This window comes from Mandrillus leucophaeus, unplaced genomic scaffold (assembly GCF_000951045.1).
Source record: "Mandrillus leucophaeus isolate KB7577 unplaced genomic scaffold, Mleu.le_1.0 Scaffold1414, whole genome shotgun sequence".
NCBI lineage: Eukaryota > Metazoa > Chordata > Mammalia > Primates > Cercopithecidae > Mandrillus > Mandrillus leucophaeus.
In genome coordinates this window covers 39,420-62,373 of record NW_012101382.1, presented here as the reverse complement: position 1 = coordinate 62,373, position 22,954 = coordinate 39,420, and the positions used below count along the sequence as shown (strand labels likewise).

Sequence of the window (22,954 nt, the reverse complement as noted above, 5' to 3'; positions counted from 1 at the left end):
AGGTAAAATAAATAAAAATCAAACTTCCATAACTTTCATTTTAAGCATTTATTTTTACTAATCTCTTTCTTGACATAGCTAATACATTCATTATCCAAAAGTTAGGCCAATTTTTCTTTCTGGAGCCACCAATATATCACCTCTAGTCCATACATAATATATAAAAAATTTAAATAGATAACTATTTCTCATAAAACACAGAAAATGTAATTGGCCACCTGAAAATCTCACTTTTTTTTATTGTTTCCATTGTCATTTTTAAATTTTTGTGACAGTGGGTACTTGACTTCATAAATCAGTAGTTCTCAGCCAAGTGTAAATTTGTCCCCTCCCCCAAAGAGGATGTTTGGCAATACAGGTAGACAGTTTTGATTATCACAATTGGGAGAAAGTGTGCTATTCGCATCTAGAGGGTAGGAGGTAAGAATGCTGAAAAACATATAATGAGCAGAATAGCTCCCACAACAAAGATGACCTGGACCAAAATATCAACATGGCCAAGGTTGAGAAGCCCTGTTATAAATAAATATTGTAAAGATACTTTTGAAGATATTTACACAAGAAAACACAAAACAATCAAAGACTATGTAAATTTTATCTGAATAGAGAAAAAAAATTTCCCCGTTCATGGCTTGTTGTAGATAACGCTTAGAATGAGCATACTTAGATCTCATATCTGCGTTTGAAGAATAGACTGGATCCACAGAGAGACCATAACAAAAATATCAAGAGAGCAGCAAGTCCCTGGAATTTCTTGATTTACCATCTCCTTTTGAGTCTAAGTCTGACCTATATGTATGATTTCATACCTTTCATTTTTCTTTAATTTGCCAGAAGATTATTTAATTTTATTTTGAGGGGTAGGAAGAGAGGATTCTGTTTTATTATTATGCTGTGGTATTGACGATGTTTCTTAAGAGGTTTGAATTAATATGTTTAAATTGTATTCCAGAATTAGCTCTTCTGAAAGGAAAACAAATGGTATAGATGCATCACTGAGCTGTTTTAGGGAGGAATACTGTGGATCCTCAGAGGCAGTAGTAGAGGAACTGAGGCAGAGTGAAATTGAAAAGTGAAGGTTATTGCTGCTTCCTTTTGTCATGTATCTCCTCAGACACAGTCATTTCTCAGGACTGAATAGCTGCATTAAACTATTAGTCATAGTTTTTTACTTTTTTGGTCTAAATTTTCAGTTATTTTCTCCTCTTCTTTCTGAAATTCTTCTCCTTTCTTTTTACTACCTCTCTTATTTATTGATACACATTTGTCTTTACTAAATAATAAATAAGAGTAGAAATTGAAGCTGGTTGTGATTTTTCCCTTGTCTTCCATTCTTACACTCGTGATTCTTTCACTTCAGCTCTGTCTCTCTCACAATAAAGATCTGCCCTCTCAATGTCCAGTCTCCCAAGCCCGGTGGATTTATGTATTTACATGGGGGTAATCTGTGGAATAGTATCTAATAAAATAACAGTGCATTTCTACTGGAAGCTTGTATCTTAGACATAAGCTTACCCAATTCTTTGACTTAGGGTTTCCCACAACCTTACTTATGGCAACTCACACAAGGCACATAAAACTTGTGGGACTTGTGGAACATGAAGCACAGAAAACTTGAGGAACTTGCATAAAATAAGTCCCACTACTTCTGGTACCAACAAATCAGGAGAAAAGTGTAATGTAAAGGCACCAGATATGAGCGTGACATATGATCACTTCTGAATGGTTCAACATTAAGTTTTATTTAGTTCTTGTGTATTATAGAGACACACAGGCCTTGAAGGATGTGCTGGGAAAACTTAATAACACTGGTCTTCTCTTCTTCGAGCTTGTGACTCTTTTCTTCTGTCATCGTTACTGCTGCAAGCAGCAATGAGTTCCAGGTCTTATGCAGTAAGCAATCCTAATTTCATTTTCATGACACTGATTTTTACATCGACCATTACCCATTCTGCACTCTCTCCTCAAGTCCAAGCTACCATACTCAGGATATTTCTTTTTGGCTGTAAGAAGGGAAGAATGACTGAAATTAGCCATCTAGCTATGACACATCCATGCTTTAAAAGGAGAAGGTCCATGAAGCAAAAGATTATAGAGTGAAAACGTCCACCTACCTATGGAGGAACGATTAAGTGAATTTACTGTCCCTTGATGCAAGCTACATTCTAGAAATAAAAAGGGTCTTGGACCTAAGTTAGGTGTTTCCACTTTCTGTCTTACAAGAAACTGGGCAGTGACCCAGGATGGTTCCCAAAATCAATGGAAGAAAAGTGACCATAATTTATCTTTTGGTCAGACTCTGTCTCTACGATCATCTAATTACATTTGAGCAGCCTGTTCTCTGCTCTCACTAACATTATTTAGACTGAATGTTGTGCTTTATGAATTCTTCTTCAAGTGTTTTTCACTGTAGCTTGATTTTGCTTCTCTAAAATGTCGAGAGCTAGGCAACGCTGGATAACTTGTCTAAATTCCTGCAACTCCCCTGAATATTTGGGGTTTATTTCCCCGAAGAAATTATGTAACTCAGACGTGTGTCTAATAACAACATTGATAAAGAAAAAAAAAAAAAGTGGAGCCATTGTTGACCATTACATGATTTCTGAAATTACCAGTGTTACCTTTCTCTTCTTTCACCACAAAGTTGCTAAAATAATAACTTACCAAGAATTTATCACAATTACTGTTTGTGCTGTTAAATCTTTTGACTAGCAATCAATAAACTATTGTCAGGGGCCCAAATCCAGCCTGCCACCTGTTTTTGGAAATAATTTTAGTGGCACACAGATGCACCCACTTACACATTGTCTATAACTGTTTTTGCATTAAAATAATGCAGTTGAGATCTTAGGGTTCATAAAACCTTAAGTATTGGTTGTCTCACTTATTTCCAGAAAAAGTTTGTTAACTCCTACTCTGGTTTTATCTTTGCTCATCAATCATGAAAGAATGAGTGAGGGATTTGTAGCTGGAGTCACAAGAAGACATGTCCAGGAGAGCAAAACTGCAACTAAAATTTGCACATTATAAGAAACACAAAATTTGACACAATACAAAAATAACTTTGTAATAGTCAAAGCTGTAAGAAAAGATATATGTTTTGTTTTGTTAACTTAAAGATGGAATCTCACTAGAAGTTTCTTATTTAGAATCGATTATATTTAGGGGGTTTGGGGGACATTGGTTTGATCGGCTATATGATCTATTCCAAGTCAAATATTTTTTATTTTATATTTTAAATTGTATCAAGTCAAAAAATTTATTTTATATTTTAAATTGTACCCTGCTGGATGCATTTTCAGAAGTCATTTGTTTCTCAGTCTTCTTTTTTTTTTTTTTTGGAGGCACATCAAATTCTTGACCAAAGGATAGATTTAATATTTTCACATATGAAAACAAATAAATTATGCCACTGTTTCCTGCTATTAATTATTGCTTGGTCTTCTCAGAGGCCAGGGCTCTTTGCCTAGGCAGTCTGTCTCCATTTCCAACAGCTGATAAGTGATGGTAAGTAGTAATATCTGTCAGCTAATACATAGACTCAGAGCTACATTATCTATGTCATTGGTATAGTGGCTATAAAACCAAGTCCTGCTATGAATATTGGCTTTCTTCTCAATGTAACTGAAGCAATTCAGAGTATGAAGCAACTTAAAGAAACAAAAACATAGAAGAACATCTAGTTAATCTGCATAATTTAAATATTCACTTCTAAAGATCATTACTTATTCTATATTTTCTGAGGAGTTATGATTATCAAACCCACAAGTGATGGCCAGTGACATACACCTGGATTATACTCACTTTTGACAAGAGTTCTGTCACATTTGGCACTGCTGTCCATGATTCCACCTTGGACTGACCCCACCCCTTCTCTTATTCATTCTTTGTCTTGTTTCACCTTTCTAAAACATTATTGTCTGTTTTCTCCTCATTCTGACCTCTACATGTGTTCTCCAGCTTGTGTCCTTGGGTTGCTAATCTCCTTTGCAAGCATTATAGTATCAATTAAATATACTCCCTGTCAACTGGATGCCAAGCTCAAGGGCAGGGCGTCTTATTCTAAGCAATATTGACCTTTTGGATAGGACAATTCTTTGCTCTAAGGGGCTGTTCTGTGCATTGTAGGCTATTTAGCAGCATCCAGGGCTCTATCTACAACTGGTACTATGCCAGTAGTACAAGTTGTGATGAGCTAAAAGGTCTCTAGACATTGCCTGATGTTCCCTTGAGCACAAACTCACTCCTCTCTGAGAACCACTGATCTAGTGATACTGTGATATTTCAAAAATTATTATTTCTGCCCTTAAATACATTGTTCAAGTCCAATCTTCTGTCTGAAATCTCTGAGCATCACTTTCAGCAAAGTAAAATCTCCCTCCATTTATCTCCCACACCACTTTTTGTTATAATATTATTTTAGATTTACAGAAGAGTTGCAAAATTGGTAGAAGCCAGCTTCCCCTTATATTATATATTGCATAATCTTGGTAACGTTAATTAAGATTAAGAAATTAATATTGATGTAGTAGTATCTACTAAGTTATGCTCTATTCAAATTTTGCCAGTTTTCATACGTGTCGCTCTTGTCTGTTTTTCACTATTCTCTTTATTATCCATTCTGGAGTCCAATCTAAAATACCACATTCCATTTTTGTGAAATGATGTTTTAATCTCTATGTTATTATCATACTTTTATCAAAAAACAACTTACGTCTTCTCAAACTTGTTAGTATAAATCCCCATAAATATTTGCATATTACCTTGTGAAACTGTGACCCAAAAGAGCAGAATAAAGAAAAAAAGTTGAATCTTCATGGTAGAGAGCTTCTTAAAAAAAAGTGTCAACAGACCTTTTTCAAGTCAGCTGTTTTGAAATAAGGAAACAGAGATCCCTTTTATTTATAGATTCTCCGGGGAAGTACTTTTAACTACTGAGGCTTATCAAGAGCAAGAACATTTATATGCTTGGCTGAATAGTGCCACACTCAAAGAACACGAACTCAAAAAGTATTATTAAATTGTTCTCATAAAAGCAAAACCTGCTGTGTAACCTTAACTAGACTTTCATGAAAACACAGTTTTTAAGAGACTTTTATTTATAGGGGATATGTGTTTGAATTGCTAAATGTTATAGTAATCAGCTTCTCTATTCTGTGTTATATGTAATATTAAACATTCTAATGCCTTAGTATAAAACTGTTGAATGCTTGAATCATAAGATTTTACAGAAAAAGTCTTCACTGAGATCAGTTTTGTTTTACTGATAAAACAAGAGAACCAGGGAGATTAAATGACTTTATTTCAATTAATATAAGACACAACTATTTAAATAATCAGTAAATTCAGGATTCACTAAAAATGTGGGAAATATTCTATATAAGTCTATTTATTTATTTATTTATTTATTTATATTTACTTTTTGAGATGGAGTCTGGCTCTGTCACCGAGGCTGGAGTGCAGTGGCACCATCTCAGTTCACTGCAACCTCTGTCTTCCGGGTTCAAGTGATTCTCCTGCCTCAGCCTCCTGAGTAGCTGGGATTATAGGTGCCTGCTACCACGCCTGACTAATTTTTGTATTTTTAGTAGAAACGGAGTTTCACCATGTTGGTCAGGCTGGCCTCGAACCCCTGACCTCATGATCCACCCGCCTCAGATTCCCAAAGTGCTGGGATTACAGGCATGAGCCACTATGCCCGGCCAAGTCTTTGTATGATTTATAAATTGTCTATAGTCATCTGATTTCAAAATTTCAGGTTCAACATTTTAATTCTGTTTATGGAACCGGAAGTTTCATATCGGATCTAAATTGCATGCTTACAAGAGCTGGAAGTTTTGCCCGGTACTCAGAAGCTGATGCTATAAAGAAAAACAATTGGCCAGGTGTGGTGGCTCATGCCTATAATCCCAGCACTTTGGGAGGCCGAGGTGGGTGGATCACCTGAGGTCAGGAGTTCTGGACCAGCCTGGCCAACATGGTGAAAATCCGTCTCTACTAAAAATACAAAAATTAGCCGGCCATTGTGGCAGGCACCTGTAATCCCAGCTACTTAGGGGTCCAAGGCAGGAGACTCGCTTGAATCCGGGAGGCAGAGGTTGCAGTGAGCTGAGATCATGCCATTGCATTCCAGCCTGGGGTACAAGAGCGAGACTTCCTATCAAAAAAAAAAAAAAAAAAAAGGAAGAAATCAATGAATCAATTATTTCCTACCACATAGTTAAGAAAATTTTTAGGACAGTGGTTCCTAAACTTTAGCTGTACCAGAATCCTCTAGAAAGCTTGCTAAAATCAGATTGCAAGGTCCCACCCCCAATATTTCTGATTTAGTAGATCTGGAATGGGGACTAAAATTTGCTTTTCTAACAAGATCATTGAATGCTAATGCTGCTGAAAGGGGCCATATATTAGTCTTGGAAACCTAACTCATTAATTCCATAATATCTAAGAAAAATGTTTCACAGAGTCATAGAATCTTTAGCATACATTAATAAAGAATTTAAAGCTGCTTAGAGTTTCTAATCAAATATACTCATATTACTGATGAGAAAAGTAAAATCAAGATAGATGAACTTATTTACCTAGTAATTGTTATCCTTTGCAACAGATGCTTCATATTATGACATAAAAATAACAACTTTTGAATTAAATCAAATATGGGGAACTTGACTCATCTGTTTCCTTTCTGGGAAAGTAAAGAAAAATTGAGAGTGCAGCATTAGCTGATAGGAGGAAGACCACTTCAGTATATCACTATGCAACACTTACTCAACAAATACTATTGAGCACTAATTCAGAGTTCAGTTATTGATTTCAAATCTATTTTGAATTGATTTCATCTTGTTGTAGTCAGAAAACATAAAGAAGACTAAGAAAGGATTCCTATGAATAGAAAGTACTCTATTGACATAGGTTAAAAAGAAAAAAAAAAAGGTAACTGTATCTCTAATACAGAGCATTTATCCCTTTCCAATTGGTTTTGCTATTAGAATGGAAAAGATATCCTATGCAAAAGAGAACTGGAGAGACTAAACTGACCTAAGAGAAAATAGACTTTAAGAAAAAAATTGTTACTAGAGACAAAGAATAACATTGTATAATAGTAAAATGGTCAATCCATCAAGAATGTAGAGAAATTACAAACATTTACGTACCTAACATAAAAGCTCTGAAATGCAAGAAGTAATAACATGACAGAATTGAAAGGAAAAATAGACAGAAAATAAAAATAATACTTGAGGTCAATAATACCCCACATTCAATAATGGATACAAAAACTAGACAGACCAGTAAGGAAACAAAAAATGTTTAGCAACCTTGTACACTAACTAAACCAACAGATACCTGTAGGACATTCCATCCATCAAAAGCAAAATACAGATTCTGTTCAAATGAATATGGAACGTTCTCTAGGATAGTCATATATTAGGTGACAAAACAAGTGTCAATGTATTTAAAACACTGAAATTATACAAGGTACCTTCTCAGACTACAATGTAATAAATTTAAAATCTGTAACTGAAGAAAAATAAAAAATTTACAGATAACTGAAAATTAAATAATACACTCCAAAATAATCACTGGTTCAAAAGTAAATCCAAAGATGAATTAGAATAAGCTTAGTATGAATAACAACAAAAACATAATGTGCCAAAACTTATGAGATACCGTGAATGCGTATGAAAATGCAAGAGACCTAAATAGCAGAAATCATCTTGAAAAAGAACAAAGTTGGAAGACTCACACTTCCCTTCCTAATTTCAAAACTTACTATCAAGAAACTGACGAAGGTTGGAGCAAGATGGTGGAAGAGAAGACTTCACTTCGAGTCCCCTTACCACCCCCAACTGCAAGGGCATCAATTTAACAACTATCTAAACAAAAAAAAGCACCTTCATAAATAAGTCAGGTGAGCACTCACAGCACCTGGTTTTAATTTCACGCTGAAAGAGGCACTGCAAGAGGGTATGAGAAACAGTCTTAAATCACAGATACCACCCCCCTTTTTCATCCCTTAACAGTAGCTGAGTGGTGCAGAGAAAGAATCGTGTGCTTGAGAGAGGGAGAGAACAGCAATTGTGAGACACTGCATTGAACTCAGTGCTGCTCTGGCACAGTAGAAAGCAAAACCGGGTTGAACCCAGCTGATGCCCACTCATGGAAGGAGTATTGAAACCAGCCCTAGCCAGAAGGTAGGATTTGATTCTTGGCAAGCCTTGCTGCTGCAGTCTAAAGTGTCCTGGGCCCTAAATAAACTTGAAAGGCAGTCTAGGCCACAAAGACTGCAACTCCTACGTGAGTCCTAGTGCTCAACTGGGCTCAGAGCCAGTGAATGTAGGGAACATGAAACCTACTGAGATACCAGTTGAGGTGGCTAAGAGAATGCTGGCATCACCTCTCCCCTAACCCCAGGCTACATAGCACATGGATCTAATAGGTACTTCCTTCCATGTGAGGGTAGGAGAGAGACGAGTAAGGAGAACATTGTCTTGCACAGTAAATACCAGCCCAACCACAGTAGGTTAGAGAACCAGAGTCATGAGGCCCCCTTTCCAGGCCCTAGCTCCTGAGTGACATTTCCAGACACACCTTGAGCCAGAAGTGAACCCACTGCCTTGAAGGGAAGTTACCTGAGGGCCTGGGGAGAGACTCTGAGATATGCTGGCTTCAGGTAAGATTTAGCACATTCCCAGCAGTGGTGGCTACGGAGAAAGAATCCTTCTGCTTAAGAAAAGCAGAGAGAAAGGTGAAGGGTGGTTTGTCTTGCACCTTAGGTACCAGTTCAGCTGCAGAGGGCTAGAAAACCAAGTAGGCTCTTGGGGTCCCAGATTCTAGACTTTGGCTCCTGGGTGGCATTTCTGGACAAGCCGCTGGCAAGAGGGAAGAGCACTGTCCTGAAAGGTAAGTCTCAGGCACGGCAGCATTTACCACAACCTGACTAAACAGCCCCTGGATGAACTTTAAAGGAACATCCATGGTAGCCTGTTAGTACTCCCTGTGGGCCTGTGGTAGTAGTGCCCATGGGATGAGGCTTTTCTCCCTGTTGAAAGGGGAGGGAAGAATGGGAAGAGCTGTGTACTGGGGTTTGAGTGCCAGCTAAGCTGCAGTATAACAGAATATCAGGTAGACTTTTAAGGTTTTTGACTCCAGAACCTGGCACCCAGATGGTGCCTCTGGATACCTCCAGGCCACATCAGGGCTTTAGGGAACTTGCCACCCTGAAGGGAAGGATACAAGCCTAACTGGCTTCACCACCTGCTGATTGCGGAGACCCAGGACCTCGAGTGAGCATAGGTCATAGCCAGCTAGTGCTTACAGAGGGCCTTGGGTAAGATCCAGTGCTATGCTAGCTTCAGGTCTGATCCAGAGAAGTTCCAGTGGTGGTGGTGGCAGGGGTGTTTGTGTCACCTCATCCCCAGGTACAGTTAGCTCAGAAAAGAGAGAGATTCCATTTGTTTGGGAGAAGGTAAGAGAATAGAAGAGTCTCTACCAGGTAATCCAGAGAATTATTCCAAATCTTTTTTAAGACCATCAAGACATAGTACAATAAAATAAAAATAGAAACAACAAAAAATTTAAAAGCAGGAGGATGAAGTTGGGGTGTAGAGTTTTAATTCATTTTATTTTTGCTTGTTTAGTTCTTTTATGCAAACGGTGTTGTTACCAGCTTAAAATAATGGGTTATAAGATTGTATTTGCAACCCTCACGGTAACCTCAAATCAAAAACCATATAACAGATGTGCAAAAATAAAAATCAATAAATTAAATCATACCACCAGAAAAAATCACCTCCACTAAAAGGAAGACAGGAAGAAAGGAAAGACCACAAAACAACCAGAAAACAAGAAGCAAAATAGCAGGAGTAAGTACTTACTTGTCTCCAATCAAAAGATATAGAGTGGCTGAATGGATTAAAAAACAAACAACAACAACAACAAAAAAACAGGCCAGGCATGGTGACTCATGGGTTCATGCATATAATCCCCGCACTTCGGGAGACCGAGGCGAGTGGATCACCTGAGGTCAGGAGTTTGAGAACAGCCTGGCCAACATGATGAAACCCCATCTCTACTAAAAATAGAAAAAAATTAGCCAGGTGTGGTGGTGGGTGCCTGTATTCCCAGCTACTCACGAGGCTGAGGCAGGAGAATCGCTTGAACTCAGGAGGCAGAGGTTGCAGTGAGCTGCACTTCACTCCAGCCGGGGCAACAAGAGTGAAATTCCATCTAAAAAAATAAAAATAAAAACAAGATCCAATAATCTGTTTTCTATAAGAAGCACACTTCATCTATAATGACATACATAGACTAAAAATAAAGGGATGGGAATATTTGTACCATGCCAATGAAAACCAAAAAAGACTGAGAATTGCTATACTTATATAAGAAAAAATAGATCTCAAGACGAAAACTGTAGAAAGAGACAAAGAAGGTCATTATATAAGGATAAAGGGGTCAATTTAGCAAGAGGACATAATAATTGTAAATATGAACCTAAAACTGGAGACCCCACATATGAAGAAAATATTATTAGAGCTAAAGGGAGAGATAGGCCCCAATAAAATAATACCTGGGGACTTTAACACCACATTCAGCATTGGATAGATCTCCTGGACAGAAAATCAACAAATAAACATCAGATATAATCTGCACCATAGACAAAATGTATCTAATAGACATTTACAAAACATTTTCTCCAACTGAGGCAGAATACACATTCTTTTCGTAAGCACATGGATCATTCTCAAGAATAGACCATATGTTGGGTCAGAAAAGAAGTCTTAAAACATTTAAAAAATTAAAATTATATCAAGCATCTTCTCTGACTACTATGGAATAAAACTAGAAATCAACAACAGGAGGAATTTTGGAAACTATACAAACACATGAAAATTAAACAATATGCTCCTGAATGACCAGTGGGTGAATAAAGAAATTAAGAAGAAAACTGAAATTTTTCTTGAGACAAATGATAATGAAAGCACAACATATCAAAACCTATGAGATACAGCAAAAGCAATACTAAGAGAGAAGTTTATCGCTATAAGTGCCTACATCAAAAAGGTAGAGAAACTTCAAATAAACAACCTAACAATGCACCTTAAAGAACTAGAAAAGCAAGAGTAAACCAAACCCCCTATTAGTAGAAGATACAAAAAGATCAGATGATAAATAAATGAAATAAAGAAGATACAAAAGATCAATGAAACAAAAAGTTGGTTTCTTCAAAGTTTACAAAAATTTGACAACTCTCTAGCCAAACTAAGAAAAAAAGAGAGAACACCCAAACAAATAAAATCAAAGATGAAAATAGAGACATTTCAGTCGGTACTACAGAAATTCAAAGGATCTTTAGTGGTTACTATAAGCAGCTATATGCCATTATATTGGAAAATCTAGAAGAAATGAATAAATTTCTAGACACATATAACCTATCCAGATTGACCCAGGAAGAAATTCAAAACCTGAAGAGACCACAGACAAGTAATGAGATCGAAGCTGTAATAAAAAGTCTCACAGCAAAGAAAAGCCCAGGACCCAATGGCTTCATTGCTGAATATTACAAAACATTTAAAGAAGAATTAATACCAATCCTACTCAAACTATTACAAAAAATAGAGAAGGAGGGAATACTTCCGAATCATTTTGTGAGCCCTGATACCAAAATCAAACAAAGACACATCAAATAAAGAAAACTATAGGCCAATATCATTGATGACTATTGATGCAAAAATCCTCAACAAAATACCAGCAAACTGAGTTCAACAATGCATTAAAAAGATCTTTCATCATGACCAAGTGGGATTTATCCCTGGGATGCAAGAATGGTTTAACATACTTGAATCAATGAGTATGATACTTCATGTCAACAGAATAAAGGACAAAAATCATATGATCATTTCAATTTATGTGGAAAAAGCATTTGATAAAATTCAACGTCTTTCATGATAACAGCCTTCAAAAAACTGGGTACACAAGGAAGATACCTCAACATAATAAAAGCTATATTCAGTAGACCTACAGCTGTCATACTGAATGGGGAAAAAGGAAAAGTTCTTTCTCTAAGATAGGGAACACAACCAGGAGATTCATTTTCCCCACTGTTTTTCAACATAGTACTGAAGTCATACAAATAGTAATGAGACAAGAAAAAGAAATAAAAACCATCTAAATTGGAAGGGAAGAAGTCAAATTATCCTCTCCTTGTTTGCAGATGATACGATCTCATATTTGGAAAGTCCTAAAGACTCCACCAAAAAAACTTAGAATTGACATACAAATTCAGTAAAATTGCAAGATACAAAGTCAGCATACGGAAATCAGTAGCATTTCTATACGCCAACCATGAACAATCTGAAAAAGAAATCAAGAAAGTAATTCAATTTACACAAACTACAAGTAAAATAAAATACCTAAGAATTAATGTAACCAAAGCAGTAAAAGATCTCTACAAAGAAAACTATAAAACATCGAGGGAAGCAATTGAAAAAGACATAAAAACATGGAAAAATATTCCATGTTCATTGTTTGGAAGAATCAATATTTTTAACATGACCATGTTACCCAACAAAATCTACAGATTCAATATAATCCCTACCAAAATATAAATGACATTCTTCACAGAAATAGAAAAAAAAACCCTAAAATCCATATAGAACCACAACAGACCCAGAATAGCCAAAGCTATCCTAAGCAAAAGGAACAAAACTGGAGGAATCATATTACCTGACTTCAAATTATACTAGAGTGATGGTAACCAAAACAGCATTGTAATGGCATAACTGCACGTAGATCAGTGGTACAGAATAGAAAACTCAAAGATGTATCCATACATTTACAGTGAACTCATTTTTGAAGAAGGTGCCAAGAACATACATTGAGGAGAGGACAGTCCCTTTAATAAAACATTCTGGGGCCAGGCACTGTGGCTTGCGCCTGTAATCCTAGCACTTTGGGAGGCTGGGGTAGGTGAATCACTTGAGGTCAGGAGTTCAAGATCAGTTTGGCCAACATGGTGAAACCCCATCTCTACTAAAAATACAAAAAATTAGCCGGGTGTGGTGGTGCATGCCTGTAATTCCAGTTACTCAGGAGGCTGAGGCAGGAGAGTAGCTTGCACCCAGCAGGCGGAGGTTGAAGTGAGCCGAGATTGCGCCACTGCACTCCAGGCTGAGCCACGGAGCTAGATACCCTGCATGGACGTTTGAGCTGGCAGGGGCATCTTCCCAGGGATTAGACAGAGATGGGGCTTCAGCAGACACCAAGCCGGGGGACCTTTGTGTGTGGGAGTGCTCCGGTTGAGCTCTGCTATGGATGCCCATTCCAGGGCTCTCTGTCACTCTGAGAGGCTCTGTCCTCAGCTAACCACAAGAATAGGAGACAGCAGAGCCAGCTTTCCCGCGGGAATGGGGCACGTAGGTCCTGCGAGGCCCGCCTGCCTGCCAGTCCCTCCCAGGACTCCTGCCTGTCCACCCCACAGAAATATAGATACGGCGCATGCTCTGCTGCCCGGCCTGGGTGCTTTGTTCCAACTGAGTGCATTCTGGCAGCCTGGAATCCTTTCGGAACCCCCAAAACACCCAGAACCCAGCTCTGAGGGTCCAGAGAAAGGAGGAGCCACAAGCAAGTCCTGGTATTTCAGGGCTGCGGCCTGCAGCTAAGGAGTGCTGGGGATGTCTGCCAAGCACTGGAGCCAGGGAGACGCTCACATGCACAGAAAACTAAGAGGGGTGAGTTACGCAAGTTCGCGGGCTGGTGTGATGCTTGGGCATGGTTCCCTCCACTGGGCTGCTCTGGTAAGCGAGTGGCCTATTTCCCTGCTGGACCTCTTCTGGGGACAGCCCCTCAGCCTGAAAACCCTAACAACAACATCAAGGACAACAAAAATGCAGGCATAGTGCCAGTGATCAGAGGTGGCTTCCTCAAGGCCGAGGAGTGGACCTGGTGAGCGTGTCATGTCTTTCCACCTGGCACCGCAAAGTGCAGCTGCAAATGCAGGGATACACAAGGGAGCCGCGCAGCTGAGTGGGAGCCGTCTACTGCCGATTGTTGTCGAGCACCGTCTACAGGACGCAGCGCAAACTACAATAACAAAAACCGAATTCTTCCTTGGCAAACCCAAGGGCAAGAAATCAACAACAGGGATCCTAGACAGACCCTTAATCCTCTGAAAACTTACAGAAATAAAGCCAACTCAATGTATATTCAATTTACACAACAGTTGAAGGAAGGCCAACCTTCCCAGATAAGAAAGAATCAGCACAAGAACTGTGGCAATTCAAATAGTCAGTGTCCCCTTAACTCCAAAAGAACCTGTTAGCTCCTCAGCAATGGTTCTTAACTAGGCTGAAACGACTGAAATAACAGACATACAGTTAAGAATATAGATGGAAAGGAAGCTCATGGAGATTCAGAAGAAAAGTTGAAACCCAATTCAAATAAGCCAAGCAATTGAGAAAAATGATTCAAGAGCTGAAAGATGAAGTAGCCATTTTGAGACCCAAACTGAACTTCTTGAGCTGAAAAATTTACGAGAATTTCATAACACAATTGGCAATATTAACAGTAAAACAGACCACGCTGAGGAAGAAATCTCAAGCTCAAAAGCCAGTTCTTCAAATCAGTTGTCTGACAAAAATAAGGAAAAAAAGAATTTTTTAAAATGAACAAAACCTTCAAGAAATACGGGATTATGTAGAGACAGATCTATGACTTATTGGCATCCCTGAGAGACGAGGAGAGAGAATAAGCAACTTGGAAAGTATATTTGACGATATAATCCATGAAAATTTCCCTAATCTTGCTAGGGAGGTTGACATGCAAATTCAAGGAATACAAGAATCTCATCCAGATAGCATACAAGATGACCATCCCCAAGGAACATTTCGTCAAATTCACCAGGTCAACGCAAACGAAAAAATCTTAAAGGCAGCTACAGAGAGAGGTGAAGTGGCATACAGAGAAGACACCATCAGACTGGCAGCAGACCTCTCAGCAAAATCCTTACAAGCCAGAAGAGTTGTGGGCCATTTTCAGAAACCTTAAAGAAAAGAAATTTCAACTAAAAATTTCATGCCCCACTAAACTAAGCTTCATAAGTAATGGAGAAATAAAACTCTTCTCAGATAAGCAAATGTTGAGGGAATTCATATCAACTAGAACAGCTTTCCAAGATGTCCTTAAGGGAATGCTAAACATGAAATCGAAAGAATGGTACCTGCTCACACAAATACTTAAACACATAATTTACAGACATTCTAAAGCAACTATACAACCAAGTCTGCCTAAAAAATAACCAACAACAGGATGACAGGATTAAAATCTCACATATCAATACTAACCCTGAATGTAAATGGGCTAAACACCCCTCTTAAAGGAAATAGAGTGGTAAGCAGGATAAAAAGACAAGACCCAACCATCTACCATCTTCAAGAGAGTCTCACATGTAATGATACCCAGAGGTTCAAAGTAAAGGATTGAAGAAAGATTTATCATGCAAATGGAAAAAGAAAAAGGGGAGGAGTTGCTATTCTTATATCAGATAAAATGGACTTTAAATGTTTTACAATTAAGAAAAATAAGATATTTACATAATAATAAATGGTACAATACAAAAAGAAGACTGAATGATCCTGAATATGTATGCACACAACACTGAAGCACCCATACTCATAAAACAAGTTATTCTTGACCTATGAAAAAGTCAAGAATATATTGCCGCACAATAATAGTGGGAGGTGTTAACACCCCACTGGCTGCGTTAGATACATCATGGAGGCAGAAAACTAACAAAGACACTCTGAATTCTAATGCAACACTTGCCTAATTGGACCCACAGACATCTGCAGAACGCCCTACTTAGCGACCACAGAATATGCATTCTTTTCATCTGCACACAGAACATATTCTGAGATTGACTACATGCTAAGTCATAAAGCAATTCTCAATAAATTAAAAAAAATCAAATCATATCAAACACAGTCTTGGAGCACAGTGCAATGAAGATGGAAATCAATTTCCAGAAGATCTCCCAAAATTACACAAATATTTAAAAATTAAAAGTCTTCCTCCTGAATAACTCTTGGGTGAACATCAAAATAAGGACAGTAAGAGGAAAGTTTATAGCACTAAATGCCTTCATCAGGAAATTATAAATATCTCAAATTAACAATTAAATTTGCACCTAAAGGAACTAGAAAAAAAGAAGAAACCAACTTATAAGCTAGCAGAATAAAAGAAACAACTAAAATTAGAGAAAAACTGAAATTGAGACAGAAATCCATGCAAAAGACCAAGAGTTGGCTTTTCAAAAGAATAAACAAAATTGCTAGACCCCCTAGCTAGAATTAGCAAAGAAAAATGAAGACACGATCCAAATAAGACAATCAGAAATGACAAAGGCAATATTACGACTGATCCCACTGGCAAACAGAAGATCCCGAGAGACTATTATGAACTCAATGTACACAAATTAGAAAATCTAGAGGAAATAGATAAAATCCTGGATGGACACTGTCTCCCAAGATTGAATCAGGAAGAGGTTGAAACCATTAATGTAACAATATCAACTTCTGAAACTGAATGAGTAACAAAGAAACTACCAACCAATAAAAGCCTTGGGTCAGATGGATTCACAGCTGAATTCTACCAGACATACAAAAAGGAATTGGTGCCAATCATATTGAAACTATTTCAAAAAACCGAGGAGTAGGGGATCCTCCCTACCTCATTCTGTGAAGCCAGCATCAACCTGATACCAAAATCTGGCAGAGACAGAGTGAAAAAAGAAAACTTTAGGCCAATATCCCTGATGAACACAGACAGAAAACTCCTCAACAAAATATTAATAAACCGAATCCAGCAGCACATCAAAAAGTTAATACACCACAATCAAGTAAGTATTATTCCTAGGATGCAAGACTGGTTCAACCTACATAAATTAATAAATGTGATTCACCATATAAACAGAGTTAAAAGCAAAAGCCATATGATCATCTCAATAGTCATGAAAAAAGCTTTCAGTAAAATCTAACACACCTTCATGATAAAAACATAAAGAGATTAGACATTGAAGGAACATATCTGAAAATAGTAAGAGTTATATATGACAAACACGCAACCAACATCATACTGAATGTGTAAAAGCTCGAATCATTCCTCTGGAGAACAGGAACAAGACAAGGATGTCTACTTTCACCACTCCTATTCAGCATAGTACTGGAAGTCCTAACAAGAACAATCAGGCAAGGCAAGAAAAAGAAATAAAAGGCATCCAAATAGGAACATAAAAACTGAAACTATTTCTCTTCACTGACGATATGATTCTATTCCTTGAAAATCCTAAAGACTATGCCAAAAGGCTTCTAGAACATAGAATTAATAAATGACTTTAGTAAAGTTTCAGTATAAAAAAATCAAAGAAATCAGTAGCATTTCTACACATGAACACCATACATGCTGAAAGTGAAATCAATAACACAATCCCACTTATAATAGCCACATAGCAAATGAAATACCTAAGAATATGTCTAACCAAGGAGGTGAAAGATCCCTACAAAAGGAAGTACAAAAAACTGCTGAAAGAAATCAGAGATAACACAAATAAACAGAAAAGCATTCCATGCTCATGGATTGGAAGAATCATTATCATAAAAATGGCCACACTATAGATATATAGATTCAGTGCAATTCGTATAAAACTAACAACATCATTATTCACAGAATTAGGAAAAACTATAGTAAAATTCTTATGGAATCAAAAAGGAGCCTTAATAGCCAAAGGAATTTTAAGCAAAAGGAACAAAGCAGGAAGTATCACACTATCCAATTTTAAACTATACTATAAGGCTACAGTAGCAAAAATAGTATGGTACAGATACAAAAACAGACACATAGAACAATGGAACAGTAAAAAACTCAGAAATAAAGCTACACACCTATAAACATCCGATCTTTGACAAGGCCAACAAAAATAAGCAATGAGGAAAGTAACCCTTTATTCAATAAATGGTGCTGGGATAACTGACTAGCCATGCGCAGATCAAAGCCAGACCCTTACCTTTAACCATATACAAAAATTAACTCAAAGTGGATTAAATGCTTAAATGTAAGACCTCAAAATATAACAAAATCCTAGAAGACAATCTAGGAAACACTCTTCTAAACATGGGCCTTGGCAAATAATTTTTGGCTAAGGCTTCAAAAGCAATTGCAACAAAACCAAAAATTGACAAGTGGAATCTAATTAAACTAAAGAGCTTCTGCACAGCAAAGGAAACCATCAACAGAGACAATGTACAGAATGGGAAAAGATGTTTGCAAACTATTCATCTGACAAAGGCCTAATATCCAGAATCTATAAGGAACTTAAAGAATTCAACAAGCAGAAAACAAACAACTCCATTAAATATCAGGCAAAGGACGTGAACAGACATTTCTCAAAAGAAGACATACAAGTGGCCCACAAACATATAAAAAAATGCTGAGCATCACTAATCATGAGAAATGCAAATGAAAATCGCAATGAGATACATCTCACCCACTCAGAATAACTATTATTAAAATGTCAAAAAATGACAAACAGTGGCAAGGCTGCAGAGAAAAAGGAATGCTTATACAGTGTTGGTGGAAATGAAAATTAGTTCAGTCACTGTGGAAAGTGGTCTGGAGATTTCTAAAATAACTTAAGACAGAGCTACCATCCCAATACTGGGCATATAACTTAATGAAAATAAGTAAGTAAACCAAAAAGACACATACACTTGTATGTTCACCACAGCACTATTCACAGTAGAAAAACTTAGAATAAACCAAGGTGCCAATCAAAAGACTGGGTAAAAAAAATGGTACATATACACCATGAATATTATGCAGCCATAAGGAAGAATGACATCATGTCCTTGGCATCAACATGGATGCAGTTGGAGGCTATAATCTTAAGCAAAATAAGGCAGAAACAGAAAACCAAATAATGCATGTTAATTTAAATTAAACATGAAATTCAGCCTTCATAAAGCTATGAGGTGAAAGACAAGAACATATAGGTAAACAGGGACTGGGGTAGAGAATATACTCAGAATATTTACTTCATTTCAGTTGAAAAGTATTGATTAAAATGTGCAAGACACAATTCTACTTATTTTATTTTACCTGTGCTGATTTTCTCTGTCCCATGTCATGCTTTTTCAAATATTGTGGAAGATGTATTTGTCTTTGAGTACATTTTTTCAAGCTTCAGTCTCCATATGGTTGTCAATAATTTCATAGGAGTGCTAACAGGTTGGTAAGAGCTCACTGCAAAATAAAAAAAAATTACTTTAAAAGTAGAAGAAAAAAATATTTTCAGAAATAAAGACACAAATGTATTTGCCTCTATTTAATGGTCCTATAGATTATAAAAGGTTTCACAAAATGATAAACATATAGTACACATGTTTAAAAATCCAGTTAAATGAATAAATGACTATTAATAAGTTCACCTTGCATGGCTATTGTTAGGAAAAATAAATCAATACAGGCAAAATGCAGAACAAATGCTAGCTATTAAAATCATTATTTAGAAGAAAACCTATCAGTGTTTATTGAAATCTGTATAATTCTTTGTATCTCAGAAAAGTTCTAAATACTGAGGGAATTCTAATAAGCATGCTTTAACTAACTTTTATGAAGAAGAAAAATTATTCTCTGATATAAATAAACTGCCTTGTTGGTTTACATTATTAATTGAAGTTCATCTACTTGTTCCCTTTTGGTGAGAAATTATTAGCTAAAAAGCTATTTATGTTTAAATGTTAGGGCAGAGTAGTACTAAACGAATGAATTACTACAGATTTATTTTAAGGTTACCTCCTGTGATCTCAATACTGACAGATAGCTTGGTAATCAGAGAAAGCAGCAAGATAAAGAAAAAGGAGAATTTAACTGGAAGTGAGCAGTAGACAAGTGCAGCTTTTCTCAATTGTTAACATAATACAATTTGAAACTTTTAGGAAGGCATTTTATCTGATTAACCTCTGCTATAAATAATATCAATGTGGGGATCAATGATTTCCCAGCATAATTCATAACTTTCCCAGTTTTTTCTACTCTATTAATAGATCAAATTCAGTTAAATTTGAGTGTTGAATAAATGCGCATTTCATGAATCTATGAAATCAATGTAGCATTATTTTCTTCTAATCATTTACATATATGCATATATATGAATATATATTTTTATGTAATTAAGGTGAATTACAGCCTTTTCTAGGATGTTGTGTTTGAAAAATTATTCAAATATTTTTACCTGAGAACTGTGAATAAATGTAATGTAACATGGTGATGGTATTAATAAAATGATTTTATAATGTAAATTCTACTTTAAATATCCCAGTTCCCCCACTTTAATGCTGGCCCCTTGATCCCTCTAGCAATAATATTCATATTACCTGGTGGAATAAGGACAGCAAAGAAAAGCAAAATACAGAAAAAGAGAAGGATCTTCATTGTAAATGATTTCTTGCTATAAAACAGTGTACAGATCATCTGTCTGACTCAGCTGTTGTTGAAACAAGGAAAAAAAAACCCTTACATTTAAAGAATTCTTCTGCATAGTTTTGACTACTGAAGCTTATTAAGAGCAAGAACATTTCCATGCTTGGTGAATAGTGCCATATTCAAAGAGATAGTGACTAGAAAAATCTGCTTTGTCACACAAAAGTTACATCTGCTGATTTCTCTTGCAGTTTCTTTAAGAAACTTTAACAGTTACAAGAATATGGGTATAAATTGCTAGGTGACCAAGATCAGAAATAGTCCTGCAGCAATTCACTTGACACCCCAGAAGTACTAGTTTTATCTAATTCCATTCACTATTTTAATGGTACCAGTATTAACAATGAATCTCAATGTAGCAAAAAATCCAAACCATATAACTTTAGGCTGAAATTATCATACAGAATATTTAATTTTACATATAAAAATGTTGAGATCCAGATTTGTCAGGTAATTTTATAATCCACACCTTCTTTATTTAAATTATGTATGAACATAAATCATGACAGTATTCTGATGTTTATGGATATTATCCTGTCGAGCTTAGCTTTACCATGAAGAAAGGTCTGTCCCCTCAAGTAGGATTTGTGAATGTCAGTGCAAAAACATTCAATGTTATAAAATTAGAATGCATTTCTCTGTTTGTTGTTATTGTCTACATAGTGAGAAGGTATTTCTGAGTTAATTTGTAAGTTTTCCAAAGTCTGCTACAGCAGATATATGATAAAGAACTGATATTGTTCCCCAGACCCAATAAGGAATAATGATCCATTGACTCTCTCTTACTACACTCATAAAGAGCACTAAGAATCTGGGTGTAAAGAAGCCCCAGTTAATACTAGTCATCCTTATTTTACATTTATGAGAATGTTATTTGCAAAGGTGTTGCAACTGAAACATGTACAAATAATCAGAATTGTGGCAAAGCTTCCTGGGCAAAGTAATAAGGACACATGATCAGTAATTTTTCCCTTCTACAACCAAATTCTTCACTGATAAAATATGAATTAAAAGTGAAGGACTCGACTAGGTGCAGTGGCTCATGCCTGTAGTCTCAGTGCTTTTGGGGACCGAGACAGACAGAACTCTTGAGCTCCAGAGTTCAAGACCAGCCTGGGCAACACGGTGAAACCCCATTTCTACAGAAATACAAAAATTAGCCAGGAGTGGTGACACACACCTGTAGTCTCAGTTACACTGGGACGCTGCGGTGGGAAGATCACCTGAGCCCTGGGAGGTGGAGGCTGCAGTGAGAGATGATCATGCCACTGTACTCTAGGCTGGATGACAAAGTGAAACACTGTCTCAAAAAAAAAAAATAAATAGAAAGATAAGAATTTACACTAAAAGCTAAGAACTTACTGGGGTTCGATGAATAGAGGATTTAACTATCATTTGACATAGTATAAGATTATTTAAACCCATCCCTATGTGAGATTAATTGAACAGATATTACTCAAACACCTACCATGTGCCTGTTACTTTTCTAGTTGCTGTGGTACAACTGTGACGAGGATAGGGCATTTGATTGTTGTAGATGAGACAAAGTTCTAATTGGACACTGAAACCAAAACCCAAATTTCATTAAAAATAATTTATATATTATTATACTTTCTCTGTTTTCAGAACTTCTGTGAATAAACACAAAGAAAGAAGAACAAAGAAGATAAATGTCTCATTGATTTTTAATTTTAGCTGTTTCCAAAGACATGACAAGGGTCCAATATTGCTGCAAGGACTAAAGTCATTTAGAAATTTTATTTTGAATATCTTATTTGTTAAATCCAAAGGGTGGAAAATTCAAACAGCAACATGACAGCATTACAGCTGATTCACTTAGGGGACTTTGTGACCCAGGTCTAATCCCATGGAGAACGTGGAAACTGCTCCTTTTTTTGAACAGGTAAATAGAAATCCTGTATGATAAATGTCCCACATATTAAACACATTCTACAGGATCTACACCACAAAACAGAAATAGAGTATGCCTTTCAACATTTGGTATTTGAATGTGAGAATATATACAATTTAAATTGCTTTTTTGGAATATATTAAGAATTTTAAATCATAAACAATAGAATTATGCAGGAATACTTGGATTCACTGATCTCATGGCCACCTCCTAGTCACTGTAGATGTCTAGAAAACAGATAAATAAAACATTTTCACTGCCTTAAGAAACTCAACTTATTTTTGAAAAGACATGCAAATAAATATATGCCAAATGAATAAAATAAATGCTATGAATGTTTCATGACAAATAGTTCTCATGTGTTTTCTGAGTATAGTATTTTTTTAACTGAACCACAGATAAATCTCAATTCATTTGAAGCTTGCATATTATAAGGTTTCTGGACCAGAAATTTTGTGGATCTAATAAGAAACCTTGTACTGAGGAAATTAAAGCTAACACTAGTATGCT

At 36.5% G+C, this 22,954-nt stretch overlaps 1 protein-coding gene across 1 annotated transcript; it reads right to left on the bottom strand.

Moving 5' to 3' along the window:
- Positions 1 to 1,719: 1,719 nt before the first annotated feature.
- DEFB110 (defensin, beta 110) lies at positions 1,720 to 4,855 on the bottom strand. Its single transcript, XM_011974107.1, has 2 exons — positions 4,764 to 4,855; positions 1,720 to 2,003 (listed from the first exon to the last, which is right to left on the bottom strand). The coding sequence occupies exons 1-2, from the start codon at positions 4,816 to 4,818 to the stop codon at positions 1,855 to 1,857; spliced, it is 204 nt and encodes a 67-aa protein (XP_011829497.1). The 5' UTR covers positions 4,819 to 4,855; the 3' UTR covers positions 1,720 to 1,854.
- Between the last annotated feature and the right edge of the window lie 18,099 nt (positions 4,856 to 22,954).